Genomic DNA, 26,728 nt, shown 5'->3' with positions numbered 1-26,728 from the left:
CCTCGGCAAATGCTGCAGGTCATTTCGTTCCATTTCTTCATGTTGTTAGAAAAAAAGCCCTTTAAGAAGAAAGATGAAGCAAGATGATGAAAGTCGACAATCTGTCAAAGTGAAAAAAAGGTTACAACATGTCGGAAACTTTTTTTTTAAATGGAGGTGAGGAAGAATTCGTCTTGCGCTGTTTGCCACCTTCTCCTCTGAAGAGTGCACATCCATCCATTCATCGATTCATTCATTCATCTGCCGATGCTTTTATAATCTCGGTTTTTATGGTCTAGTACGCGAGAAATAATCTCGGTTGCGCGTGAAACTAATAAAATAATCAGTATTGTCTCCGCTTGACCTTCATTTCTTTTTGACCTCTGACCTGTTGTTTAAAAGATCCTCGTCCTACCCGGACATTTGATTGGGTGAACGGCTAGAGGCGGGATACAGCCGGGGCTGGAGGGAATGGGGGAGAAAAGTAATTGTGAAAATGCGTTGAGCCACCCCAGTCGTTCATCACACCCTCGCCAAATCGTCTCCCTTTGCCCACATCACCTCGGACAAAGCTTTTGGCTGCACAGCGAGGCAGCAGCTTGTCAGCCTCCGTGTTTGCGCAGATGAGGATGCGCACAATACCTCTGATTTCCGGTCAACATCGAACAAAGCACCTCGAGCTGTTCTTTACTGCCTACGTCATTTCCGGGTTCTTTATGTGGTTTTGATGTGTACACCCTCCTCCCCCTGAAGGCGAACAGTTTTGCTACCTTGCGGCTTTTATGTTCAGGAACCCAAGAAAACGAATGGCAGCGTAGTGGAAGGTCCTTATCATGAGAAGAGAAAATCAAAAGAAAGTAATCTCCGAATGGCTGAACTATTTCTGACGATTGTAATGATCACGTGAATATTTTCTTTTATCTTTTCCTCGAGGCCTGCACTGCGGCAAAGTCTGATCTCGGATAAAACTAGAATTTTTTTTTTTTAAATCGCGGTGCAAATTGTTCCATCACGGAAAGCTATCTTTTTAAAATTTCGTGTGCTGTATCAACGGCTTTCCAGACTAAAGAATATAACACTATGAAGTATAGCTTGAACACGTGCACCATTTCTTGTGCTTCACTTCTGCAATCTTCTTTCTGATGTAAAAGTTGAGTTCATATATATCATAACGACTGTCTCACGCTGCTTCATGTGATCAACGGAGTCGACAAAAATACTGCAACATCTACCTTCTGTCATTGGCACATGAAATATCACCGGTATAAATAACTCGAGGGACATTATGTTACCAACCTACTAGCAAATTCATCTCCCATTGTGGCAGGTCGGTGGTAGACGCTAGTGACCAACTCAGGGAAGATCTTGAGTTGTAGGTTCAGATCCCGCCTCCCGCACAGACAGTTTATCTCTAGATCACGCACTTCTTAAGACGATTTGACAGCTTGCCGTGAACTAGTCTCAGCTTGCTTGCTGATGTAAAATATTAAAAACCAAACTAAAGTTTTACATATAATAAATTTGCACAGGTTTTTTAACAACCTAGATATTTCTTTCACGCTCCCAAACATTACTTTAATTAATGAGGTAACGATAATTAAAAATAGCGAGTGATCTAAATATTACTTGTCACTTTATAAACCTCTATTTTATATGCAGTACACTCTAAATATATCTAATTCTGACAAAAATCGCACAGTATGCCGGCAGACCAACATTTCAAACGTATGGAAGCTGAAGTCTCATTAGTCCCTTGAGAAATATAATCTTTCAGAGAGAGAGAGGGAGAGCAGACAGCTACATTCAGTACAGACACTGCTACATATTCAGTAAGTTCGCGAGCTAAAGTTCTCAATGGAGGACTTGCAGGAAGCTTGGCAGCCAGGAAGCTTTGATACAATGTCTGGGAGAAAGAAGACAGGATTTAGTGGCTTGGCTCTAGGTTTTATTTCTTTCTTTCTTTTTCTACAATGAGCAGACATCAGAAGTTCTTGTCTCGGTGGCGGCTGGGACACGTGTGCAGTGATTACCCCACAAAATCTGTACATCACACTCGAGGTCTACGTAATTGGATGAAACTCTGGCACTCGACTTGCTCTCGGTTTAATTGGCAGTGAGGGTTTGTGTTGCTTGAGTGTAAGAAAAAATAAATCGAGAGCAGGGTTGGCTCCATTCAGTTTTTGCCTGCAGTTTAGGAATTAGTTTGACTGAACGGAACCTCTGGTGGAGGAGGAAAGACTGACAGAGGGAGAAACAAAAAGAATCAGAGAGAGAGAGGACAATACTGCCATCTATGACACCCCAAGCATGTCATACACAAAGTTCCAGGGTCAGACTACAATAATTCTCTGGCTGGTTATGTATGGTGAACTCGGCAGTAGACAGCCAAACTGCTGTAGATGTTGACGACGATTTTTATATTCCGTCTGCTTGACGGTTAACTCCTAGTGATGTGCACCTGGGCCCAGGTTACCATGGGATGGCCGCTGAGGTCTACCAAGGGGGGACTTCAATATCTTTGTCGCTCTATTTTTTCCTTGACTAGTCCTCAGTTATCTGTGGTGTGATGTCACTATTAATGACAGCTACAAAGATAGCGGCGACGACAGCAGTGATGGTGGTTTAGTGGTGTATCGTGGTGGCCATGTCTTGTTGTGTCGGGGTAGGGTAGGAATGTAAACTAAAAACTAAAAACCTTTCTACACGACAATAAAGTAAATTATTATCTCGAAAAATACTGATGCCAACTGTCGGAGAGACAGATACAGAGCGGCTGCACCAGAGAGAGTCAGTGGTGGATGCTCCATCGCCGGCAGTCAGTCCGATGGGAAGGAAAACATTTTGTGAGCAATTCGTTACTGACAATGACCTCTCACCTAATCGCTCCCACTTTGCCCCACAGGTAAATATTGTGTTTTTGGTAATTGTTTATTTAGAGGCTCACGGGTAGAGTGCCTAACCCAAAAGCGATGTAAGTAAATAAGACACCGCTGGCAAGCCTGTCACTCCGTGTTGTAAGACAGATTAGGGTGTGTCACACACACATCTCCATCTCACCTGGGAGCGAGAGAGCGGGATAGGGGAGTGAAGGAAGCAAAACAACAGGTAACCGGAAAATAAGATGGGGGAATAGTTGTTACAAAGTCATGGGAAGGGAGTGGGGTTGGTGTGTATCCTGGCAAGGCAGCCAGTGCTGTAAACAGATGCTACATGTTTCAGAGCAATAAACAGTAAACAAGTGAGCTCACTTCACTGTCCACACCATTGTAACAACATGATAATTGCAATGGTTTAAAACCCGATGTTAGTAAAGGATGATCTCTGCAGACTGAACGACGAAGACCAATTTCAGAAAAAGCTTCAGAAAAGAATGAGGAGAGTAGTTTACGGCGGCATAAACTCAGGTCAGAGGTCAGGGCTGCAAATCGACCTTTTACCGATTGAAATGAGGGCTCCACTAACCTTGGCTCCACTCATGATATTTTCAAGCAATGTGATATTTTCCGTTAATCAACAGAAGGCAATGGCCACTAGAGTGAAATGACTGCGATTCAAGATCGCCAGAGGGAAAATGATTGAAATGGAATAAAGTGAGTGAAAACAATCGGTGAAATCAGTTCGCACAACTGTTAGTGGAGAACTGCAAGAGCGAAAAGCATTGCGAAACTAATCGAAAAGAAAAAAAACGAAGATCCATTACTGAAATACATCCACTACACGTTGACAAAAGAAGGAAGAGTTATGAATAAAAGTTAAAAGGTCAAACACTGATTACACCCGATTTAACCACAGCGGAAATACCCACTTAAGGGGGCAGCTGGGGGTAAAATAATTAAAGAAGTGCTTCAAAGATTCGAATTTTCATGCAGGCGAACAAATCTCGAAAATCACGATCTTACAAAATGTTTCGCATCCTTAGCGAGCACTGAACATTTCGAGAGTTGATAAAGTGAAGAAAAATTAATTCTGGAATTTATCAAAAACTTATTATTAACTTTTAGATATTAAATACATTTATAATCAGAACAAAATGTGTAAATGATAATATTTTGACACTTTGATCTCAAATGGACCTTTTGCAGGGACAACAGTGTGTGTTGTGTTTGTATGTGTTGTGTGTTTGTATGTGTTGTGTGTTTGTATGTGTATGTGTTTGCGAGAGAGAGAAAAAAAAAGAGATGGAGAGGGAGGGACAGTGTGAGTGTTGATTTTAAACCACGCAGTAATATATCTCCTCTACTCGTTGTCCGAGGGGCAAGTGACATGGCCCATGAATCAGCCAGCATCATCTGTTCCCACCGTCTGACATCGCTTTGATCCTCCTGCCCCTCCTAGTGAGCCGCATAACTCCAACACCTACACAATTTCCTCCCCTATTTGCACAGCCAATCTCTAAAAGGCTGGGGTGGTTGCGGACCAGAGCAAGAATGCAAAGTAATGCCAGAGCTACAGCATCTCTCCAATGGATTGAAGAAAGTCGCTGGCCTCTTTCTGACATTTTTTATGTCTCCTTTTTTTTTTTTTCCTTTACAATGAATTCATTTCTGCAAACACATGAATATACAGAGACACATAGGAAGGAATGGAAGAATATTCCACAGACTGAGAAAGGAGGTAAAATAAACGTAGACCAAACGGATGGCTGTTTAGAAAATGAAGGGAGGCAACTGGGTGTGAATTCACGTGGGAAAGGGAAATAAATCAAGGGTCTTAGACCGAATACGTCTGGTGGGTAGATGTCATTTTCTAACTTCTCAAGCGGAACGTCGGTGATGACAGAGGGAGGGAGGAAAAGGAAAGGTGGGGGATAGCTTGTATGTGTATGGGTGGGGAGGGGAGAACACCATCATTTAAGGGCACGTAACTCGTACCACCGTGCATCTTGAAGCCATACGATGCAGTGTTGTTTCCCTTGCCATGGAATCGCGGACAGCGCGATGTGTGTGCATAAAGAGCGATAACTCGTAGACTGGAAATGCTTACTTTTTAAATGATGCGATGTGAGTGATCGTCCCCTAAGGAGATGCGTTGAAGCACAGAATGCATTACTCATTTGTCCTATTGATTTCTTAGCTTCGTCTGTTCTTCATTACATTAAACCGTGAAATGGCGGACAGAAGGGAGGGAAGCTCATTTCATTTCAGGGATGATGAGCACAACACGCACGCAAGCACTCTGTCTGTCTGTCCTGTCTGTCTGCCTGCCTGCCTGCCTGCCTGCCAGTCTGTCTGTCTGTCTCTCTGTCTGTCTCTCTGTCCCGATGTACAGAAGATGTATTTTCTCCTCACCAACCCTCTTTTTGACAAGAAAGAAAAACGAAGCTAATCTTGTTCTCGCAAGTAGCAAAAAAAGTAGTTTTTGGTTTAAAGAATGTGTAGACAGAACATTGAAGCCCAATGTATTGAACTAGAACCGAGTGATAAATAGGTGAAGATGAATTAGTTTCACATCACACACACGGCCTAAGCCCTCCAAGACTGGCAGCAGCGTTCCAAGGCTGTTTGTGAAAAATGTCGGAGCCATTCAGTTTCCTTCCACCCAAAAAATACAGATAATACTTGGTCTTCGATTACATTTTTATGATGTAGTGCCAGCTTGCTGGTGGTAGGAAATCAGAATGTCTTACATAAGATTTGTCTCGGTGACTTCTACCCCTCCCTCCCAGTTACTCTGAACCTCCGCACCATCTCCAAGTCCCTGACTTACTTTTATGATTGTTGTTATGTCGCAGTTGTTTCCTGTTGGTGCATATCTAATGTGGTCACTTCTCTTTGTATAAACACTTTTCGCTGTCGAGTCTCTCCTTTGTCATCCTAATTTGACCGTCAGGGAGTGGATGGTCCGACAATTCATCTTCCTGTTTCCGATCTCATCTGGCATTGTGGAGTGGCTTTGCGGATAAGGTCAAGCTTTTGTCAAGGCAAGTGCACAGCTACAGTGCATTCAGACTGACTGCAGCTTTAGAGACACACAGGAACAAAAAGTTGTGAGATTAAATGTCATACACTTTCTTATGTTCAATGGAATGTGTCAGTCTCTGTCTCTCTGTCAGAAATCTCTTGACTACCACCACCCACCACCCACCTCCCAACCCGAACTGTTTTTGTTTTTTCTTTGAGAAGGGGAAGTGTGCGATGTGGGATTGGGATTAGAGGAAGAAAATGATGACTGACAACGGATGATGACAGCTCTTTATTAAAGAGACTGACAACTGGCGATGACAAATTAACTGACAGTTAATCACACGCAGCAGGAAAGAACAGCATAAGAACGCCGCATGAAGGAAGGAGAGAAAATTGATGGGTGAGCTGGCAATGATGGAGAGTTTCTGATTTACGAAGAGTATTTGTGAAAGAGAGGGCTTACACTGAGTGGGTTAAAGATTCGTAAAACATCGTCTACCGCCATATTGCTTCCTGCTGTCATTGCTGCATCTCGCCTTCCGCGTAATTCACAGAACATTCGAGAAAGTTTTTAAACAATATTTGTTGAATTCCCTTAGGCTGTTACCAAAGCTGTTGTTACAGTTGGTGCTGCACTCATACTTCTCCTAATCTAATACTAATGATACTACTACCTGGATCTCACACGTCTCCATGGATACACCTAACATCTGTAGCTTTGTAGCTTTGACGAGGAAAGTGTATTCACAAGATCATTATTTCAAAGTTGTTTTATGACCTCTCCTCGGGTATGACTTTGCATACTGTATTCTTGTATATACAATGCAACTTAATTCATCCACAAGAGCAATTCCAGATAGTGCTTGTACTAGTTATAGATAGAGATAATACACTTCGCTTCATAGATGGCGCCCCAGAGGATCAGGAGAGGGTGAGGTCTGGTAGGTTTCACGGAAACATGGCTGACTGATTAAGTTCCTAATTCCACGATAGCCACTGAATGATTTTCTTGTATCAGACTTGACAGACACTGCAGCCCCACTGAGAGACTGAACGGTTGGGCGTTCGGATCTACATGAACAGCCGGTGACGTCACTGGGGTCATGAAAACAGAGGGCGTCTGCATCATCATCCCGAGTCCCTTGTACATCCCTCGCGAATACTCTCGTGCACTCGTGACGAGTCTCTTCCATTTACCTCGCATCCAACAGAAAATGGTTCTGACACCTTGTCCAAGATGGCGAATGATCAGCAGGCAAACGTCCCACAATCACTGTTTTGATTGCGAGAACTTTCAATCAGTGACCTCTGAACTCTGCACTGCTTACTTTGTTCAATATGTATCATCTCGCGCCCGCGGGGACACAGCTCTGGACTTGCAGAGCTATGTGAATGTTCATACTGCTGTTTGACCATTGCTTAGTCCTCCTGCTGTCTCGATATTCCCCTTTGACCAAGAGACAACCGCCAGTAGATGTTTGCTTGTGTGTACCTGGAGATTGAATGCAAGAACTTGTAGTAGAAGCAGAGTAAACAAGGTAATCAAGAAAGCTAGCTATCTTGTGGGTCAAAGGTTAAAACTGATAGACCAGTTCAGAGAAAACAGTTGCAATTTCAATTAATCTGACATAAATTGTTTAGAAAGAAATATTAAATTAAAAAGGAATATTTAGATAAGACAGATAGTCCAGAACTACCGCATTAAATTGCTGTATTTTGCAAAGTTTTATTCAGAAAAATATATGATTTAACATAATAAAATTATTTTTTAAATATTCATGACGAAAGAAAGCTCTGTCTTTAAAATGCAGCACAGAGGACAGTCTGACAGACAACCAGTTCATCGAAAGTAGACAATTTATTCATGTTCGTATTTGTTTCTTTTTTCCACGCTGAAAGCCTTGTGAAGATCCTCGTATCAACTCCAGAATAATGCTTGCCACATCAGCACTTTTTTCTGGCTGCAGATATTTGTTTTGCATATTTCTCTACACGTAAAGACAATTTTTAAAATATTTTTCTTCGTCCTGCAGGATTAATAATAGAATTTCGTGTTCCGTTCTCGCCATGAGCACTTTTCTCTTAAAACTAAAAAATGCAGAAACAAAACATTGGAGCATCGACTGCAATATGTCACTCGCAGACCTTTCTTCACACAGTCTGGCTCATTCTCTTCCTGTTCCTCTTGGCGAGGTACATGGCTGAGAAACTTTTCTGAATAAAGATGATTATTGAAATTCCGCGCAGTACGACTACGCAGCCTTCAGTTTTTCTTCTTGAATTTAGGTGTCAAGCGGAAAAGCTGACATCTGAGTTCGAGGCTCCCATTGTCTCCCATTGTTTCTTGTGGTGAAAAGAGTGAATACTTGATGGGATGGGTTATGCTTCAAATAACAATAACAATAACAAGCAAATACAATTAAATTACAAATAAAATACAATTAAAATAATGCTACAAGACTAAATTATCCTGGACAACATTTCAAATGTTTAAGGACCAATCAAAGCTCTGGAAGAACACTACAAATAATGAGTCCCACTAGGGTGACAATGGTGTATTATTATTAAGCTCGGTAGGCTGACAGATTATGCTTCTTGCTTTTTTCCAGTTTCAAAAGTTTGAACTATTGTCGAACAGAGTGCAACAAGCCTCCTGTAGGTCAGAACTTTGTGGAAGTTGAGGATGAAGTGCAGACCAAGGCTGCACTGAGGTCAAGTTCACGGGTCGCGACAAGAGGCTGGACTATTTGATTGCCGCTGCGGGGCTCTTCTCCAAGTTTATTCTTCGTAGAACTCACTGGGACGGAGAAAAGTTCAATGAACCGTTCGCTTCTGATGCAGCTTGTGAACCCAGTCGTGAGTTTGGTTCATCGTCCACAGGATTCTGAATCCATGTTTACAGGCCCTTGGCGAGACTTTCGTGCAATTTCTTAGTTTACTTTGACACCTGAACTTTTCTGCTGATGTACTCTTGCTGACTCTTAAAACAGAGTATTTTGAAGTCAACAAGTCAAATTATGAAAGACATCAAAGAAGGGGCAAAATTGAATCCTGGAGCTCTAATGTGTGTTAGGTCCAGAACTGGGAGACAAAGGAACTTATCATTACAACTAAAAATAATCTGCTGCTTGTCAACTCCGGTTCTTCTTTCTCTTCATCTCCATCTTTGGCTGATTGTTATCATTACATTGTAAATTTTTTTAGGCGATACTATTTTTGGTAATTATCTTAATAGACTGCAAAGGAAAGACAAAAAAGAACACTCAAATGCAATTTCTGGTTAAGTGAATAATTGAGAAGCTAGAACTGACAGAAAAATAGTCAAGAATGAGCAAATAAAATCGATCTGAGTGAGTCGAAGGGTGAAATACTGCTGTTCCACAGGTGACATAAGAGATAATAAGGCTAGGATGTGATAGCAGGTAAAGAATAGAAAACATGGGGGTGGAAGGGATCGCACGCAAGTCCGTGACAGAAAGACAGAAGAGCCTGGTTTGCTCAACACTCTCACAGACAGGTGATGGCTAGAAGATGGAAGAGCTGAACAAATATGGCTTTCAGCCTCCACTGCTTCAAAAATAATTCTTCATTGTGAAATAAATTTTCCGAAAAAATAATCGTTCCTCCCCTCTTATATAAGGAGTTGAAGTGGTGGACAGATAATCTCTCTAGAGGCAGGTGAGTATTGACATCACGTGGACCGGTCAGCAAAACACAAATATTACTCTACTTTCTGAAGAATAATGCAAAATCCCCTTTCATACTTATAGTTCATCGAAACAGGACTACTTTCTGGTCATGCTTACTGAGTTTAAAAATAAATTTTTAAAAGATAAAGTTTGAAGCTGGACAAGTGATAAAACTCGTCTTTGGTCTGTTGTTTATTTTTATTGTTCCAACCCCAACCGTTTTTCTGGACGAGTTCTGTAACTACTTTTTTTGTCTCGAGACAGTGTGAGTTGTTTAATTCCTCGGCACGATGTGCCATTAGCATCATCATCACCAGCAGCAGCAGCAGCAACAGAGCAGCGGTGTCTCGCGGGATTACATCCAGCAGTGAAGTGATGCGCGGAGCTGTACTCTGTCCTCGGCGGAAGAACACTGGTGTGACGAGTGCTGGAGGCGCTTGGCCATGCGATGCCGATGGTGGCGCTGTCGGGTCGTGGTGTGGGCCACGGGGGAGGGGGACTATCCCCAGCAAAGACTCGCACGGCTGCTGTAATGTCGTGGTAGCACACGTTTGCTGTGGCACGAGGGAACACAATTCGTGTTTGTCAAATGCAGTGGAAGTACAAAGTATTTGCTTTACTGTGGAAATGTTTTTCTGCGCCTAGGTAGAGTTCTCCCCTCCCCCTCACTACAGACTGTGGAGGATCCGGGGAATTTTTCCTCTCAAGAACTTGCACACGTTTGTGTAATGTCGCCAACACAGCAAATGTTCTCATAAAAGAATGAATCGATGGATTTATAATGGATCGGGAGGAAGTGTGGTTATTTGGTAAGCTCGTTACTATGGTGACTATAGCAAGTACTTGATGACCATCAGCGGAGACTACACCAAAGTTACCATAGTCGCAATGCTGACCGAGAAGTTGGCTTGAACACGGTCTGTGATTCTTGTCGGAACATAAGACATGGCGGTGAGCGTGTATCCACCAGGTATGTGCGAGATTCTGATATTATTGTTGTTATTTACTTAGAAACCTACTCAGTCAATGTGTTTGTAGAGAAAAAAAAAAATAGAAGACGCGTTTTGTACGTATGTAAACACAGATTTCAGCTCGATAGTAAATGGAAAAGAAAAAAAATCTTTTTTTAAGATTAAAATAATTACTACACGCACGCCAAGTCCTGTAGGAAAGGCATTTTTAAAAAATCAGGATCAAAATGCAAGCGTTCTTGAAAGAAAATCAAACTGTCATTTTATGGCACTTGAAGCAAGGTATAGAATAAACCAGTATCCTGGCAAGCGAATAGAACACAGAGAGGAGTACCAAGCACTAGCTACATTTTTATATTTTCAGAAACCAAAGAAGACTTCAAGGAGGTCCTCATTTTTATCTGTGATGTCCTTACCGTTTAAAATGTTATATGCTCCAGAGAACTTGAAACTTTCCAAGAAGCTCTTAAGCTGTAACTACTCATTTCATTCGGTTTTTGGTTTTAAAAATTTTTTTAAACTTTTTGCTTTGCGTTTCCTGTTTTTATTTTTGAGTGATTCACACAAAGACCCAAAAACACGAGGCAAGAAACTAACCACTTATAAATGCAGCTGATGGCTAGAACATTCTACGCACGACTCTGTTAAGTGGATAATGAACACCAGAACCAGTTTTTAAGAGCTAAGATTAATTTCTCATGTTCCGTATGGATTTCAGTGAGCTGAGAGAAATGAGGCATGGCAACCGTGCATTGACCAGCTCCTATTCCCACTTTCATCACTAACCCTCCTTTCATTGCTCGGTGGCCTTCAGCTAAATGTGACTTGTAGAGGCCTTTCTTGACTGAAGGAACCTTGCGCAACACATTACTGATAATGTAGTCGTGATTAATCGCAGTTTGAGTGGACGGAGAGGAAGAAGTTGGGACTTGATGCAGGAAGCCAGCCAATGTCTCTAAGTTCCAGACTTTAGGACAGTCTTAGTTCTAAGACAGAATCCTATAACATATAAAGCAAGTTACTTACAAATTATCGGAGTTCTTTTTCTTAATGGGTAGTTTTGGTATTTCTTTATCAAAGTCAAAACCTTTGTCAAAGTCTAGAACCGTGGATTGCCATTGTCGCATTTTAAGGTGTGTGTATATATATATATGCACCGTTCTCTCTCTCTCTCTCTACACACACACACACCCTTTATACTAGTTATTATTTAACTGATTTCATTACTGTTCTACTTGAGGAGTTAATTTTGCTTGCACAAAAGGTCAGTTGCTGATTTTGATGAAGGTGACATGAAGTGGAGCGCTGACCATTCTATCACAAATAAGCTGTGTCTTACATGCAAACAGACTTTATCTAGTTGACTTTGACAAATGTGGTTTGTGATCGGTTCTTATCACATTAGCAAACTTCTGGTTTAAATGGTTGAGAAAAACATTAACACAGATTTATTTTAGTCCGATTTGATTGGTTTCCTTTTCTTTATGGATGTAAGACGAACAACTGTTCACTTGAGAATACGACTGATTAGGAGTGTACGCGAACTGAGACTTATTTAATAAGCATGACATGGCTTCCTCGAAACTGATTCGGGGGTTATTGAAGGGCAAGAGAAATACTAAAAACAAATGTTACCGGTGGATGTGCAGTCCTATAACTACATATAAAACGATCGAACTGGGACTTACTATGTGTTACATGCTAAAGAAAATTTATTAAATCTTACAGCAAAATATATTTTTCACAACTAAAATGAAAACTCTCGGCAGTCTGTGAGTCTGGGTCAGTTTTTATTGTTTGCTTTTTGAGATGTTTTGGTTTTCAAAGTACAATTCAGAAATACTTTATTCGTATATTTTTTAACTGTTTCATGGCTATACATGTCTACAAAGACTTTTGACACTAAAGCTATTGCTAAATAATATTCTGGAGGATGAAAAGTGAAGACTGCTCGATGAAATCTCATTGCCCTAGAAGCAGCCATAGTTGACAGGAGACATTAGAGTGAGGTTGTATAGCTTTCTTGCGCTCTTCGTCCCTCATTAATCTCCAATTGGAAGTATCCACAGAATATTTCACAAACGGCTGCACCTGAGAGGATGTTATATATATAAACATTGATATCTGTAAATAAAAGTTAGCATTTGATATAGTTTTACTATTTTTTTAACAACGGGTTGGCTATCTGAAAACCATGTCACATTATGAAAGAAGAGAAGGCAGACTGAGGTGGAGAGTCTAGAAACTCATCTTTAAAGAGCTTCCTGCTTTATTTATTTATTCTTTTTTGTTGAAACATTTATTTTTATGGTGCATGTATTCCTTTGAGCATATTTTTAAAAAGATATTTTAGCACAGAGCTCAAAAAGGCGTCCAAGAGGCCCCACTGGGATGTAAATGGCAGAGTGAAGAGACCACAGTCAGGAATAGATGCATAACTAAGACATTGGTCCTGTCTCCACTTACCCATACATTTGTCCATCTTATTGGCCTAGGAAGGACAGTTCGGACTTCCTCAATAGGCAGACACTCATTCACAGTTTCCTCAATTTGTTCTGTCGCCCTTATCTAGCAAGTAAGGAGTCCCCATCCTTAGCAACCAAAGCCACATCCGTCTTTGAGGAATGGAGCAAAGAGCTGAAATAGCCAATCACCCGTTAAGTGTTGTATAATTAGCCAGCCATCCTCTCTGGACAGGCCCCCACGTTGGTGCTGCACTTCTTAAGTACAAATCCATTTCCTCTGGTGGAACATGTGATCCAGCGATAACTTTGGAATAATGAAGATTTTTTTGTACCCACACTGACATAATGATGCCAGCAGGATGTTCTAGTACTGAGGTCTCAAAATAGTCTTGATTTTTAAAAAAGTGGTGCCGGACATCAAAAGATCAAAGTGACTTCAACTCTGCGAACTTTGCTCTGTGAACTTTGTGAATGTTTGCCTTGACGGAAAGAAAAGTTTAGCTTTGTACTGGTTGCCTTGACGACCTTGCATAATCAGTAGCATGTGTATCACAGGGAGAAGTCAGGGTGTGTGTAAAAGGCTTGAGGGGTTAGCATGCAGGCATTTTAGTCAGAAAAGAGACCCTTGTCCTTTTTCTGGTAAATTTTTTTTATGAAACACAACCTCCAGGCCAGTTTTGTGTTTATTAGCTGGTATTTTGTTTCTAGCTGTAACCCTTTGACCTTTATTCCATCGATCTCTCTCTGACCGTCTTTTCCTGCCCAATTATGCTTTCACTGGCCAGACACCAGCTATGGACACCAGGGCACCAACACTCTGGCTGAGAGACGAGTAGACAAACAGAGAAATATGTAGAAATATGTAGTAAAGCAGGCAGACAGAGAAATAAACAAGCAGACAAACAGAAAGACAAATAGCCAGAGATACAGACAGACAAACATAGACGGTCAGACAGGGAGAGACTAACAGAGCAGCAGGTAGACAAGCAAACACACAGAGACATAAGACAAACAGAGAACTTGAACTTCACTGAGTAGTCTCGAGCGTGTCTCAAGTGGAAAGTCAACATCATCATCATCCATTAGAGCCGAAAAGATGAAGAAAATTAATTTAATTATGTAATACTAAATATAACTATCAACTAATACAATTAAAAATTCTCATCATCATGATATGCTAGAACACGAACACTAATGCTAAAAGAGAAGTGTAAAAAGAAGTACAGAAAGAAAAAGAGGAGGCAAGAGATGTTGGTAGGGAAGAAGACCTTGTCCAGATTATCAAGAACACGAAATCGTTTTTCACATTTCGCATTCCTGCTATTTTCAGGTCTTGTGACACAAGGAGGGACATGTTATATGAAGAACACTCGGACTGCAATAATGTTATTTATCAAAACAAGTAGCTAATGGCCTAACATTCCTTTTGTACAGTTTTTGTGCTGTTGCCGAGTTCCAAACCCGCGTTTGTCCACGCCACAGGTCAGGCTATCCGAGACCATTCCGTGCTTAGGGATCATGCTTCCTCTGTCTCCTACAGAAAAGGATAGCCCACCTTGTCTTCTCCATCTCTTTCCCCGTCTCCTCCTTCTCTCCGTCTCCCAGGACCCGCTGACACCTTTCCGATGTTTCTTCGGACACATTCGTCTCGTTTTGGAGAAGTGACACTCCCGATGGCGCGATCACTGAGACAGAAAATTTCCTCATTTCCAGGCGAAGAGTTGTGTGGCGACTTGTGGTAATAGCTGTTAGTGTTCTTCTCTCACCACAAAAAGTGAGGAGATGGAAAAGCGACCAGAACCAAAGAAAAGTCACTCCCAGCGCAGCTTGAGAAGCCAGAGTGACTTCCTCATAAGTAAGGCGTTGTTAGTGGTCGGTGGGGAGCGGATGAAAGTGATTGATACGAGGCGCCGAAAATTGTTGAGTATTATTCCAGAATAAAGCACTGCTGTCAGCAACCAGGACCCTTAAAATGCAGTCGTCTTCGACTCAAGCATTTGTTGCTAAACAAAGAAGATAGAAAGAGAAAGAGAAAGAGAAAGAGAAAGAGAGAAAGTAAACCAAAAAAACTCAGGATAAAAGACAAGAGGTAGACATAATTACTGAATTAGGTATGAAGGTAAGAACACCCAAACACACACAGAGATAAGGAGGGGTGTGAACACTAATGTGTAAATATATTTTTAATTCAAAGTAATTTTATATTCGATAATACGCAAATAGGTTTTTCGTAAAGAAAAATATTGGACAGCAATAGTATTATTTATGGACGTTGTGAGTGTTAAAAAAAAGTCATCTCCACACTCCACCGACAGCTCGGGAATAAAAGCATACAGAGGGGAAGACAACTATTTATCATCTCTCAAAAGACACAATCTCAGAGAAGTTCTGAGAAGATCGAAAAGAAAAACAAACCCAGGCAGCTGAACAGAACATTTTTGCTGACTACTCTAACACATCACGTGACCTCAGGACTACATCGCACGTGGCACGTAGGTCACATAAGTGAGGTCCTAACATGGCATCAGTCATTAGTCTGGCAGCAAGTGTACCCCTGACACCACAGAAACAAATATTTGCTCCCCGGCAGCCGATGGACAGAATCAAAGAGATCTGGAAGCCTGCGTCCACCGAACGTCTGAATAAACCCTCGTTGTCAATATTTGAAACCTCGCTAAATTGACACATACTTAATTACATGGTTGATTCTTTCCTTTCCCTCCCACAACTTTAGTTCCCGTAGTTATGTCTGACTTTCTGAACATTTAAAAACTTTTGTGAACTATGCAGGTTGCCCTTTCGACCTCAGACGGCTCAGGGGTCAAACATTCATTATTCTACATCAACAAGACACTGTGTTGTATGTCTCCAGGATATTCTGCAACGGCTGACGATGTGGCTCGATTGCACAGCGACCTTTTCTCCACCTACAAACGGGTAATTCCACCCGTTTTCAACCAGACGCATGCTGTTAAAGTTCGACTGTCTCTCTTTCTTCTTATGATTCATGACTTGGTATGTCTTTTAATCTACCATACTTTTTTTTTTTTGTTCCTGATATTTTCAGTCAGAGTTCACATGACATTGAAGGGTTAATGAGGTAAACAATTTGTAGCTCAGTGCCAGATAATATTTACACAAATCTTGGGGACTACCCCTTCCGTTCTTCTCGCATACAAACAGTCTTTGCTTTGGGTTTGTTTTCAGGACATGAAGAATCAAGTTTTAACAACCAGCGGTTGGGTTAATATGGTCAGTAAATTTCATTATCATCGTCATCGTTATCATGATCAATCCTAAATGCCTATAATTCTTATACCAATCAAAGATGAACTAAATTAATCTCGAGCGTGTCCTGTAGACTCTCAGGTAAATTTCTCTGAAGAAAAAATTGAGCTATACTTTAAAATTGTCATAGAAGTTTTCAATATTTTTATTCAGAACTTATTGGCGTAGGAACAAGATTAATTTCTTTCGCTCGCTCTTTCCCCTTTCTCCATCTTTCCTCGCACAACCCATCTATCTTATTCTCTACCTGCAATTCTCTTAGCAGGCTCTTTACTACTCTAACCACATTTCTTTGAATAATCAATTCTTTAAAAATCAACCGGAAACTATCAAAGCAAACAAACAGAGAGTTATAAAAACACCAATGAAATGTTTGCTCCTGGTGAAACATTCATCGCACGTCTTCGTCTGCAGAGAAAAAAAAACTCACATGATGCTTTGTGTGATGTCGTCTGAGCTGAGCTCTGCTCATCAGCAGTAACTCTCGTCCGCGAATGCTCTCCTCTTAGGAGACGACCAATTAATGCCATTCTCATTATTCCTAGCAATTTCCATCTTGCTGGTATTAAAACAACATTTATAAAACATTTATAAGACATTGTCTTAAAGAAAAGAATGTTTCTGTTCACTGCTCCAAGCGATTGCGGGTAACAAAGCCTTGCACGGAGCTGACATGGAAAAAGGAATGTGGCTAAAGTCCACACACAGTCCTTAACATAAAATAATCATGTGAAGATTTCAAGAACTGATTACATCCTGGCCGCAGAGTAGTGCCAAGTCTCAAGCAGTTTTCTCCCCTACGCCTTGTCTTTAAACGGTTTACTTCTTAAAAATATTTTTTCCATCCATCCAATAATCTAATATTTCTATCGTTTTATTCTTTTTTTTTCCTCGTTTCCTTTCGTTCTCTAAGAAAAAATGCTGAAAAGTGTTTCCTTTAGTGAAGATCGATTGATGGAAACAATAAAACCGACAGAAGAAGAATTGTGTAATAGTAAGTCCTTCAAGATATCAAAACAGTGAAACCAGTAGACAAGGACTGTTGCGGCCATTTTCCCCTAAAAAATGTTGTCATCGATCTCATGAAAAAACTCCTAGCAATGGCATAAAATAATGAAATAATAAAATGACTCCTACCACCCACAGTCGATATCTTGCTATTTCAGCAATGGGACGACGAGTTTCTGACCTGGGATCCATCCAAGTATGGCGGAGTGGAAGAGATCACCGTGGCGCAGAAATCCGTGTGGCTTCCAGACCTGTTGGTGGAAAACACGTGAGTGTCCTTGTGATCCATTGTTTGTCCAAGCTTTGCCTTCGGGCTGTTCTTCAGAAATGCTTGAGTGTGAAATGTGAAGCTCATCAATCTGTGAGTAGCAGTGAGATGATGAGTGATGGACGTTTCGCAACTTTGTCTAGAAATGTCTTCTTCCACTTCGGTCCTTGTCCGTCCTCCCCTAGTCCGCATTTTCTTACTTTTTTATTTCTCCTATCTTTTCCTTGCTCCATCGCTCAGTGTACAGATTTAGGAGCGACTGAGTCTCTGTGTATTCTATGAATTAAAAACAATCATCCAGAAAAAGCGGCCATTCAATCTGAAATGTGTAACATCTGAACTGTAGACAGAAATGGAGCTCGGCGTAAAACATTAATCCTCCCACCTTGCACCGGCACATAGTGCTGCAACTAAAGTTCATTTAACTATTACAAAGTTCAATAAAGATTTAATAAAGACTGTAGATTGCATGACCAGGAATATTAATATCAACATTAAAAGGGATAACAACTTACATTGAATGATTTGACGAAGAATGCAAACTAAAGAAGTTGTTACGAAGGACATTGGGAATGTACAAGACGAGGAAAACAGAGGAAGGATAATATTATGAAAAGAAAGAAAATCATACAAACGCCTGCTACAAGAGGTACAGATGGCTTGTTCATACAATTCTGAGATATAAATATTGTAAAAATATTTTAGGACTTTATTTTTTCAATCAATCACATAGCTGAATCAAGGAGTCAGTAATTAAATAATTTAGACATTTTATGTTTTTGATGTTGGAAACACGTTTGACAAGACATATGGAGGTGAATGTGTGTGTAACGAAGACAGAGATACAATGATGATCCGGGTGGCTATATGGGAATAAGTCACGAGAGATCCACATAACAAGCATCCATACAGACACTTGTTTACTCGACAGGCTTCGTAAAGGCGTGGGACAGGGTGGCTCAGTGCACACCCCTACAGGGAGTAGACAGACCACAATGGCGGTGTGATACTGTCTGGAGACCTGTCAGTATTTTCCTTACAGGTCAAGGAGAGGGTTAAACGGGATCCCCCTTCCTCTATCCTCCAAGTCTGTTAGTGTCACATTCAATAAAATAGTGTTTGTCTGTGTCGGAAACTTGGCATTGACCGTCGACAATAGCAAACAGGAATAATAAGAAACTGGAGTTTTCTGGCAAAAGCTGATAAACCTGATGGATTTACACGCAACAAAGATTTTTATATTTTTGTAGTCCTTTTTCTTTTCTGGCAAAAAATATGAAATCTTTGCTGATATTGAATAAAATTGTGAAAAAGGGATTAACACGCTCCATCCTTCCTAATTTCGTTTTAAAATTGTCGATAAAGGAACGCGCAGGGATAGAAAATTCATATGGCAAAGATTACAAACATGCATAAACCATCAAGTTTCCAGAAACATTTGTCATTCGAACTAACCTGTTTGAGATGTTGATGATTTTTTAATAATAATAATAATTGTTGTTGTTACTGCTGCTATTGTCAACCCTTCTTTGTCAGCAACATTTCTGTTTTGAAGCGCCATCTTTCTCTCACAGAGCCCAAAATTTTGCGGAGCTGGGCAGCGACTCCATGTTAGTCAGCATCGCTCACACGGGTCACATGTCCTGGGAGCCGGGTATTCTGACCAAGACTATCTGCGAGGTCAACATCGGCAAGTACCCGTTCGACTTTCAAAGCTGCGAGATCAAGTTCCTCACCTGGATGCACACCAACAAGACGCTGGACGTGCAGCCGGGCTCTGACTCCGTGGGACTCGACGCCTGCATCCCCAACGGCGAGTGGGACATCACTCAGGCTGTGGCAGAGCCCTACTTCTACCCCTCCACCTATAGACCAGGTTCGTTCGTTTGTTTATTGGTTCGTTTGTTTTGGGGGTTCTATTATTTGTTTGTTCTTGTGTTTGTTTATTTGTTTATTGATTTGTTTGTTTATTTGCTCATTGATTTGTTCTCTTATTGATTTATTAATTTGTTTGTGGTTTTTATTGCTCACTTATTTTTTCGTTCTTTGGTCAGTCATCTCCGAACGAATCATCTGGCAAAAAAGTCCAGGATCTGAGGAAATAGGGAAAAAGACTTTTTAAACCAGGCACAGACAATCGATAAAATGTCAGCGATCGCAGTGGATATTAGAAGCAGCTGTTGCTTGGCAACGGAAGTTCTGTTACAACAGAATCGTATCCCTTAGTATGCAAAGAGAATGGAGTGAGACCGGCACTGAACAACACATTCTGTAACACTTCAAGATGGAGATGTCTGGCTGACATTGAATGGCCACAGTGAGTCGAGGTGTGGAGAACACTGTACAGGATGAAAGCTTGGAACATGCACAGCTACCTGTCATCAGGTATTCACATTGACTCCAATAGTCAAAACCAAACTGATATTGGCTTCATCGACAAAAATGCATCGAGATTTGTTGTGTGAACAACTTTTATAGCTTTCAATGGCCAGCAAGCATCCATGGAGGGGTGTGTGGATCACTAATATCTACTGCTCTGTGTGATGGATGAGCCTGGTGACGAGGCTACTGTCAAGTCGCGGTATGAATGATGCGTCTTCAAGCAATAAACTGAGTAGTATTCATAGACATCAATCAGGAATAATTTTCTCTTGTGTCACTCCGCCATGTCTCTGGAACTGAAGGGTCAAAGGCGCGCCTTCAGAAAGCCCTTCAAAGATTCCTTATAATGCTAATCTGGTAATCTAGGGCCGGACCCCAGCGGCTAATTATAATTCAGACTTACATGTCCCAGGAAATTAACAGAACTCGTCCGCAGCATAAAATGTTCTCTGCAACTCTTGTGGCTGAGAAATTACACGCACGAATGAGCCGCTGGCAGTGATGTGGAAAGAATAAGTCCGGTTCTCTTTTTCTCCATCATATCCGCGTGTGTGGTGTGGGTGCGTGCGCGCGCATGTCTGAGTGTGTGTGAGTGATCTTTTCATGTGTTTACGTGTCTGTGTGAAGTTTTTTTGTCCCCGTATATTTGTGAAAAGTCTAGAAAAATGATAATGAGAAGAGGAGAGTACTATGGTATGGCAGGTGATTTCTGTTTGAAGATGTGACTCCTACTTTGTTCATGCTGTGTTTGGGTAACGGTGGAGTGACGTATCTGTCCACAGGCACTGCTCACACTGGGGTGACGTTCCGCATCCGCCTGCACCGGAAGCGTACGTTCTACGTCCTCAACACCATCATCCCGGTGGTGATGCTGTCGCTCCTCAATGTCCTCGTCTTCCTGCTGCCGGCGTCGTCGGGAGAAAAGATGGCGCTGGCGGTCACAGTTCTTCTGTCCTTCACCGTGTACCTCAGCATCATCAGCGAAGTCATGCCCAAGACCTCCGAGAGCATATCGATACTGGGTAGACTCATCATCATCATCGTCGTCGTCTGCTTTACTAATGCTCTTAACGTATCATCGCATTTTAGTCTTTGCTTTAGTTTCCTGTTCATCCTTTAAACGGTCTTCGCAGCCTTTAAATGGCCCATATCTAGTTCAGTTTTGTACACGACGATCATTTATACCCAGACTTTGACACACGGGTGGACAGTGCAGGTCTGGTTTAGAAGGCCCTTTAAGAACAATGATAAAGGAGTGCTCTAAGTGTCTGTGTACCCCGGGGTTTGTAGTAAGCGGTTTGTTGATACTCGCCACATACTCCATTCATTCTTCCTTCCGTCTCATTCAGCTTTTAGACATTGACCGATCGATCGGCCATCACTTGGAATGATGAGCACTCTGTTTCATCAGCAGATATTTCCTAGGCTGCTTTGTCTTTTTTTTTTTTAAATTATTGGTTTGTTCGACTTACCAGTTCCCATTCGTCCTTATTATCTTTTGGGATTTTGTCTTCCTTTCCAACATTCTTTCCCTTTTCCTGGTTGTTTGTAATTCTTCTGTTTATTTATTTACAATTTCCATTCGTTCTTACAGTCCCCAACACTAAAGAAACCCATAATTTGCTTAACTTTTCTCTTGAGAGCATAATGAAATATTTTAATGAAAAAAGTCCTTCAAGCTCAAGTTGAAAGGAGGAAAAGAAACTTAGAAGTAAATTCCGACAAAGACAGGCTTTATGCAAGAAAGCTCATCACACTCTCTTACAATGTGTGTGGTGAGTGTTTGGATCCAGTTTGATACCCGGGTACTGTTGTTGCTAAGCAATGGGCTCCTCCTACAACCCAGATAACTGAGAAGAGATAACTTTGTTATTCGGAGGTTTTATCGCAGATAGCGAAGTGATTTAATTTCACACATTCTTGCTTTCAATTAACGTCGACTTTGTTCAGTATAGAGACCTCCACCAACAAATGAGATGGATCGTAACCCTGTAAGGTCAACAGATTTTGTTTGTTGACGGGAGATCACTGATAATCGATTGAAATGTTATTTCGAGGAAACAAACTTCCAGAATGAATAGGTTTTCTTTCATGTAAATACTTTTTCTGATGTACGCATAAACTCACCGTTACTGCCTCCTTCTGACGTTTATTGCATGGAATGACAAAAGGTCGCAGGTCAACCATAGCTGCTTACAAATCCCGAGGGGTTGAAGCATAATTTACATAATTTTCTGATTGCATTCTATTAACTCGACAAACTCATGTTAATTGTTTTCTTATTGAAAATAACTATGTGAACGTGTGTTTGCATCTCCCTCTCTTTTGTCTAATAGTCGCTTATCTTTTTTGTTTGTTTGTTTGTTTGTTTGTTTGTTTGTTTGTTTGTTACTGACAATAACTGTAGTAGCTGAGAAAGTGTCATGCGCCGTGTCGCAGCTGATAAAGCGTTAAATCAGCGGTTCTCAACCTTTTACTTGTGGCGACCCCCCTGACGAACACCGGTACGTCCGCGACCCCCCTTAGCCAGCTAGGTCGGTGGAAGAGCGGGGGAGACTTAGCTAACCTCCAACCCCGCGTCGAGGAAATCAACAACGGAAGAACAAAGTTCGTATCTGCAAAAAGTATAACTGTTAATGAAATTTTACTAAAGCAAATTCTGCGGTGCTAATAAATATTATTTTATTAATTTTATTGGACACTCTCTTTGATTAATGAGAAGGTTGAGCCTGCTTGCTTTTGCATAGAGAAGCGAACCTGTGTGCGGTGTTCGTACCGACTGCTATTTGCAGCTCAGCCTCACGTCCACACGATTTCTGTATTGAGATTTCAGTGCTGCCAATGCTGAAAATCCTTGCTCACACATATACAAAGTTGAAAATGTTAGAAGAACTTTCATTGCTTTCTCAGAAAGCACCGTTGATGCTAATCCAGAATGTTGGCACTGGTGTTGTGTGGAAGACCATTTTCAGGGATTGTTCACTCGAAAGGTCGACGAGCTGCTCTTCTTCTTGCGTGGACAACCCGCTTGTGCTAGGATCAGCCAGAAATGGATTACGAATCCAATCGTATTTAGTCACATCAGTTTCAGCGAAGTAATGCTGAAACCTTTCTTGCAGTCCGTTTAGATGGGCAATAATTACATTCTTCACCTGATCAAGATTCAAGTTGTCAGCCTTGCACTTACACAAGCACGGAAACATCAAAATATTTTCTCTGCGTCCACAACGAAATTTTTCGGACGAAAAGCATTCATCTTGTCAGTTGTTTGTAACATGTTTGGTGTCCTTCCCTTGCAGAGACGTATTCACAACGTTCAGCTTCTCAAATATGTCCGATAAATATGCCATTAGCAGCAGTCATCGGTCGTTCTTAAGCCCCCACCCGCACTGTCTGGTCATGGCTTCTGTCAGGGACCTAGAGTACTAGGACTGAGCAGTGAGCACGTGCGAGGGGAAAGGGTGTGAATGATGGACGTTTCCTGAATGCGTGCCTTTTAGATGTTTTTTTTTTAAAAAAAAAAAAGAGAGAGGTGTGACTGGAGAGGAGAGGGAGTTAGCGATGAGAGATGGGGAGAGAGAGGGCAAAAGGCGAGAGGAGGGAGATTGGAGGCTTAATTGTTGAGAGGGATTGTGTTTTGAGTTTTGGAAGTGAGAAGTCACTGCATGCCGAGACAGTGGACTTGAATAGGGAGAAGAGATTTGGAGTTTGATCGCCCTCACCACTCGGTTACACAATGTAAACTAATTTCACTAATACGGGTATAAGAAACTTTTAAAAAAGGACCACCTTCGCGACCCCCTTGTAGGCACGTCGCGACCCCCCAGGGGGTCGCGCCCCACAGGTTGAGAACCGCTGCGTTAAATGTTAATGACAATGTAGACAGGTGTGTCTTGATTGTCTTGACCGACTAACATCTGTGGCTTTGCAGCCGTGTACCTGACCCTGCTGCTGTCGCTGAGCACGCTGTCGGTGTTGTCGTCAGGGGTAGTGATGAACATGATCCACCAGGAGGCGGACCGGCCTGTCCCCACCTACCTCAAGTGCCTGCTGTGTTGTCGTCGCCGTCAGATACGCGATCGCCTACGACTGCAGCTACGTCGCCGGCACATCGACAACGACCAATCTTTCCACAACGGCGACCTCATCCTCCTTCGCAAGCGCGCGCCCCCTGACGGCAACGTCAGCGACGGAACACTCTTCTCCGAGGGCGGCAACAGCCACCGAAGCGGATGCAGTCAGCCCAGCAACGAGGCTGGCGTGGCAGTCCCCGGAAGTGGGCGGCTGGGTGCTACCGGAAGTGAAAAGGAACAACACATGCGCGCGGAGTTAACGCCATTGTTTGACGATGTGCTTCCGCGGGACGACTTCGTCTTCGACGACTGGGCTTACGTCACCTGGCTGGACGTCGGCAGCGCCATCGACAACCTTCTGTTCTGGGTGTTCCTCTTCATCACCGTAGCTTCTACTGTCACAGTCCTCCTCTTGTTTTCCTACTGAACCCTGACCTCTGGATTGAAAAGGTTTTCTCGTTGACTGCCTAAACAAACGCATTTATAAAGATGATGTTCTTTGATGGGAGTATTCGGTACAGAAACGACTAAACGGTCGGATGACTCGTGATCAAGGTCTGCCATCGCAGTGGTCATCGAATTTGTGAGAGGATAAAATTCATTTCTTCCCTGTGTATGTGTGTGCGCATGTCTTTGATGGCATGTGCTTGCGTCCCTTGGAGGGATGTAAGAACCCTCTTCGATAGTCTGCTGTGCTGGTCCGTTAGTCATTGTTGTGGCCTCCATTGTCAGACAGCAGGGGAATGTTTTAGTTCTTCTAACCACTCCATAATGCGTTTTAGCAAAAAAAAAATTACAGCTTTAACTGCAGGAGACCAGTGCTTTATTCTGCCAGCTAAGATAATTATCTTTTGCGGTGCTTGCAGTAGCAGATCATAAAACAGTTTTGTTTAAAACTGCGAGGAATGGTTGTGGGGGTCTGCTAAAGAAAGCAGAAAATCATACCTGGTGAAAGTAAAATGAAAATATTTTATCACTTTTTCACTGTCCTTGACCTCCCTAACTGTGGTCGTGTGAGTTATTTGTCTCGAGGAGCTTGGACCTACACAACTGTCAGAGACCTTAAAAACAAGTTTGCGGAGAATTCCAGAAAAGGAAGTGCTGGGTGAATGAACTCCCAAGAAATGTTAGTGGGAGAGTTCAAACAAACTGCACAGAAAGCTCAGCCTCACAAGCAGTTTGTGAAGTCTTCACAAGAAGTCGCAAGGACTCCAGTCTCATCCTACCCCTTGTACTATCGCGGACTTCATTTGTTCATCATGTTCTGCGTTGAAAATTTTAAAAATACTCTGACTGCTTGATCCTCACCGACATGAACATCCATTCAAGCAGCCTCATTAGTACTTTCTCTATCCCTGTTCTTAGCATTGAAACTGTTTCTTGTTGCTTAGAGACACTAACTTCGTGAAGTGAACCATCATCTTCATCATCTTTCGTTACTTTCATCTGCCTTCACCTCCCTTCTCTGTTACACTTACAGCTTTTCCATTAATTATTTAATCAGAAACATTTTGCATATTCATTATCACGAACAGAAGAAAATAATTTCAATATTTTATTTTACTTGAATACTAATTTAACATTTTTTTTTTATCTGGGATGATTGAGTCATCATTATTTTTTTTCCTCGATTTGTTCAGAAAATTCTCAAGGTTGCTAATGGCATCCCTGCTTCAGACAGATTGCGCTCTGTGCTCCCGATTACGATGGGCACTGGTGTGGAAAACTCTAATTATTATGTGCTTTTGCCCTGCATGTCCTCTGAAGATGTTTTCCACCAGTTCTTTTATTTCTTCATCCATCATCTCACCCCGGCTTGTCTCCCTTCTGCTACTTTTTCGCCCGCCTTCCCTCGCAGCAGATTTCCATGCGAATGTTCTAGAAGGAATGTCAAGAACACAAGTCTGAATCTTTTTGTATATGTAAATAATTTACCGATGTAGTACGTAATAAAAAGAATTCTGATTTAGTGGAATAGTAGAGCAGGATTTGATGATTATGATCCACGTGTTTCAGTATGTATATATATGTGTGTGAGAGGAGACAACGAACTATACACACACGGACATATATACACACACATAAATTGAATACTTTAAAAAAATGCACGAATTGAGACAAAACATCTCCTAAAGAAGAATTGAATACTTTAAAAAAATAAGAAAATAAATACTTAGTACAAAAAAAAAATTCATTTTTCACCAAGATACTTATCAAATTCAGGCATTTATGTCTCTGAAACTTACCAGGTGTGATAATAGCATTCAGAGTGGAACACACAAACTTGGTATTAAAACTTTGTTTTGTCACATGGAAAGAACATAACAACACCATGTCCCAGCTTCTGCCCGTGATGAACAAAAAGGATAAACATACACTGCCTTGATGGACTGTGCAATCAACACTATTTTACTCCTCACTTTTACTCCTAACTGTGTGTTAAATGTCTGTATGGGTATGTGAGCAAAGACAAATTTCTGTCCTCCTGGGCAGACAATAAAGTCTGTTTTGATTTTGATTTTTGATTTTTGATTTTGAGTTGTCCATTCTTTGATTTTCCATGTCAACAATGCAATGAAACAAACCAAAAAACTCAGCTCACTCACTGTTTTATTTCCTGTATTCACCAAGATTGTTATATTTGCTTCACCTACACACTGTCTGAAACAGACACCAATGGACTCCAGTCGCTCGAGGAAGGC

The 26,728-nt window shown here is 41.5% G+C and overlaps 1 protein-coding gene across 2 annotated transcripts in view; it reads left to right on the top strand.

Moving 5' to 3' along the window:
* LOC112553421 (neuronal acetylcholine receptor subunit beta-2-like) overlaps positions 1-26,006 on the top strand; it is a 32,000-nt gene extending 5,994 nt beyond the window's left edge. Inside the window, exons 1-7 of one of the 2 annotated variants that reach the window (XM_025220624.1) lie at positions 9,937-10,541; positions 15,880-16,022; positions 16,215-16,259; positions 17,462-17,571; positions 19,146-19,447; positions 20,736-20,975; positions 23,885-26,006. In XM_025220624.1, the coding sequence (XP_025076409.1) occupies positions 10,517-10,541; positions 15,880-16,022; positions 16,215-16,259; positions 17,462-17,571; positions 19,146-19,447; positions 20,736-20,975; positions 23,885-24,453 (1,434 nt within the window). In that variant the 5' untranslated portion in view covers positions 9,937-10,516 and the 3' untranslated portion in view covers positions 24,454-26,006. Of the gene's footprint in view, positions 1-9,936; positions 10,542-15,879; positions 16,023-16,214; positions 16,260-17,461; positions 17,572-19,145; positions 19,448-20,735; positions 20,976-23,884 lie in introns of those variants that run through there. The other variant, XM_025220623.1, reaches the window with a different exon arrangement.
* Positions 26,007-26,728: the final 722 nt, after the last annotated feature.

Source organism: Pomacea canaliculata, linkage group LG12 (assembly GCF_003073045.1).
Source record: "Pomacea canaliculata isolate SZHN2017 linkage group LG12, ASM307304v1, whole genome shotgun sequence".
In the NCBI taxonomy this organism is placed as follows: Eukaryota; Metazoa; Mollusca; class Gastropoda; order Architaenioglossa; family Ampullariidae; genus Pomacea; species Pomacea canaliculata.
Note: the sequence above shows the minus strand (reverse complement) of the source record. Positions and strands in the feature narration are given on the sequence as shown.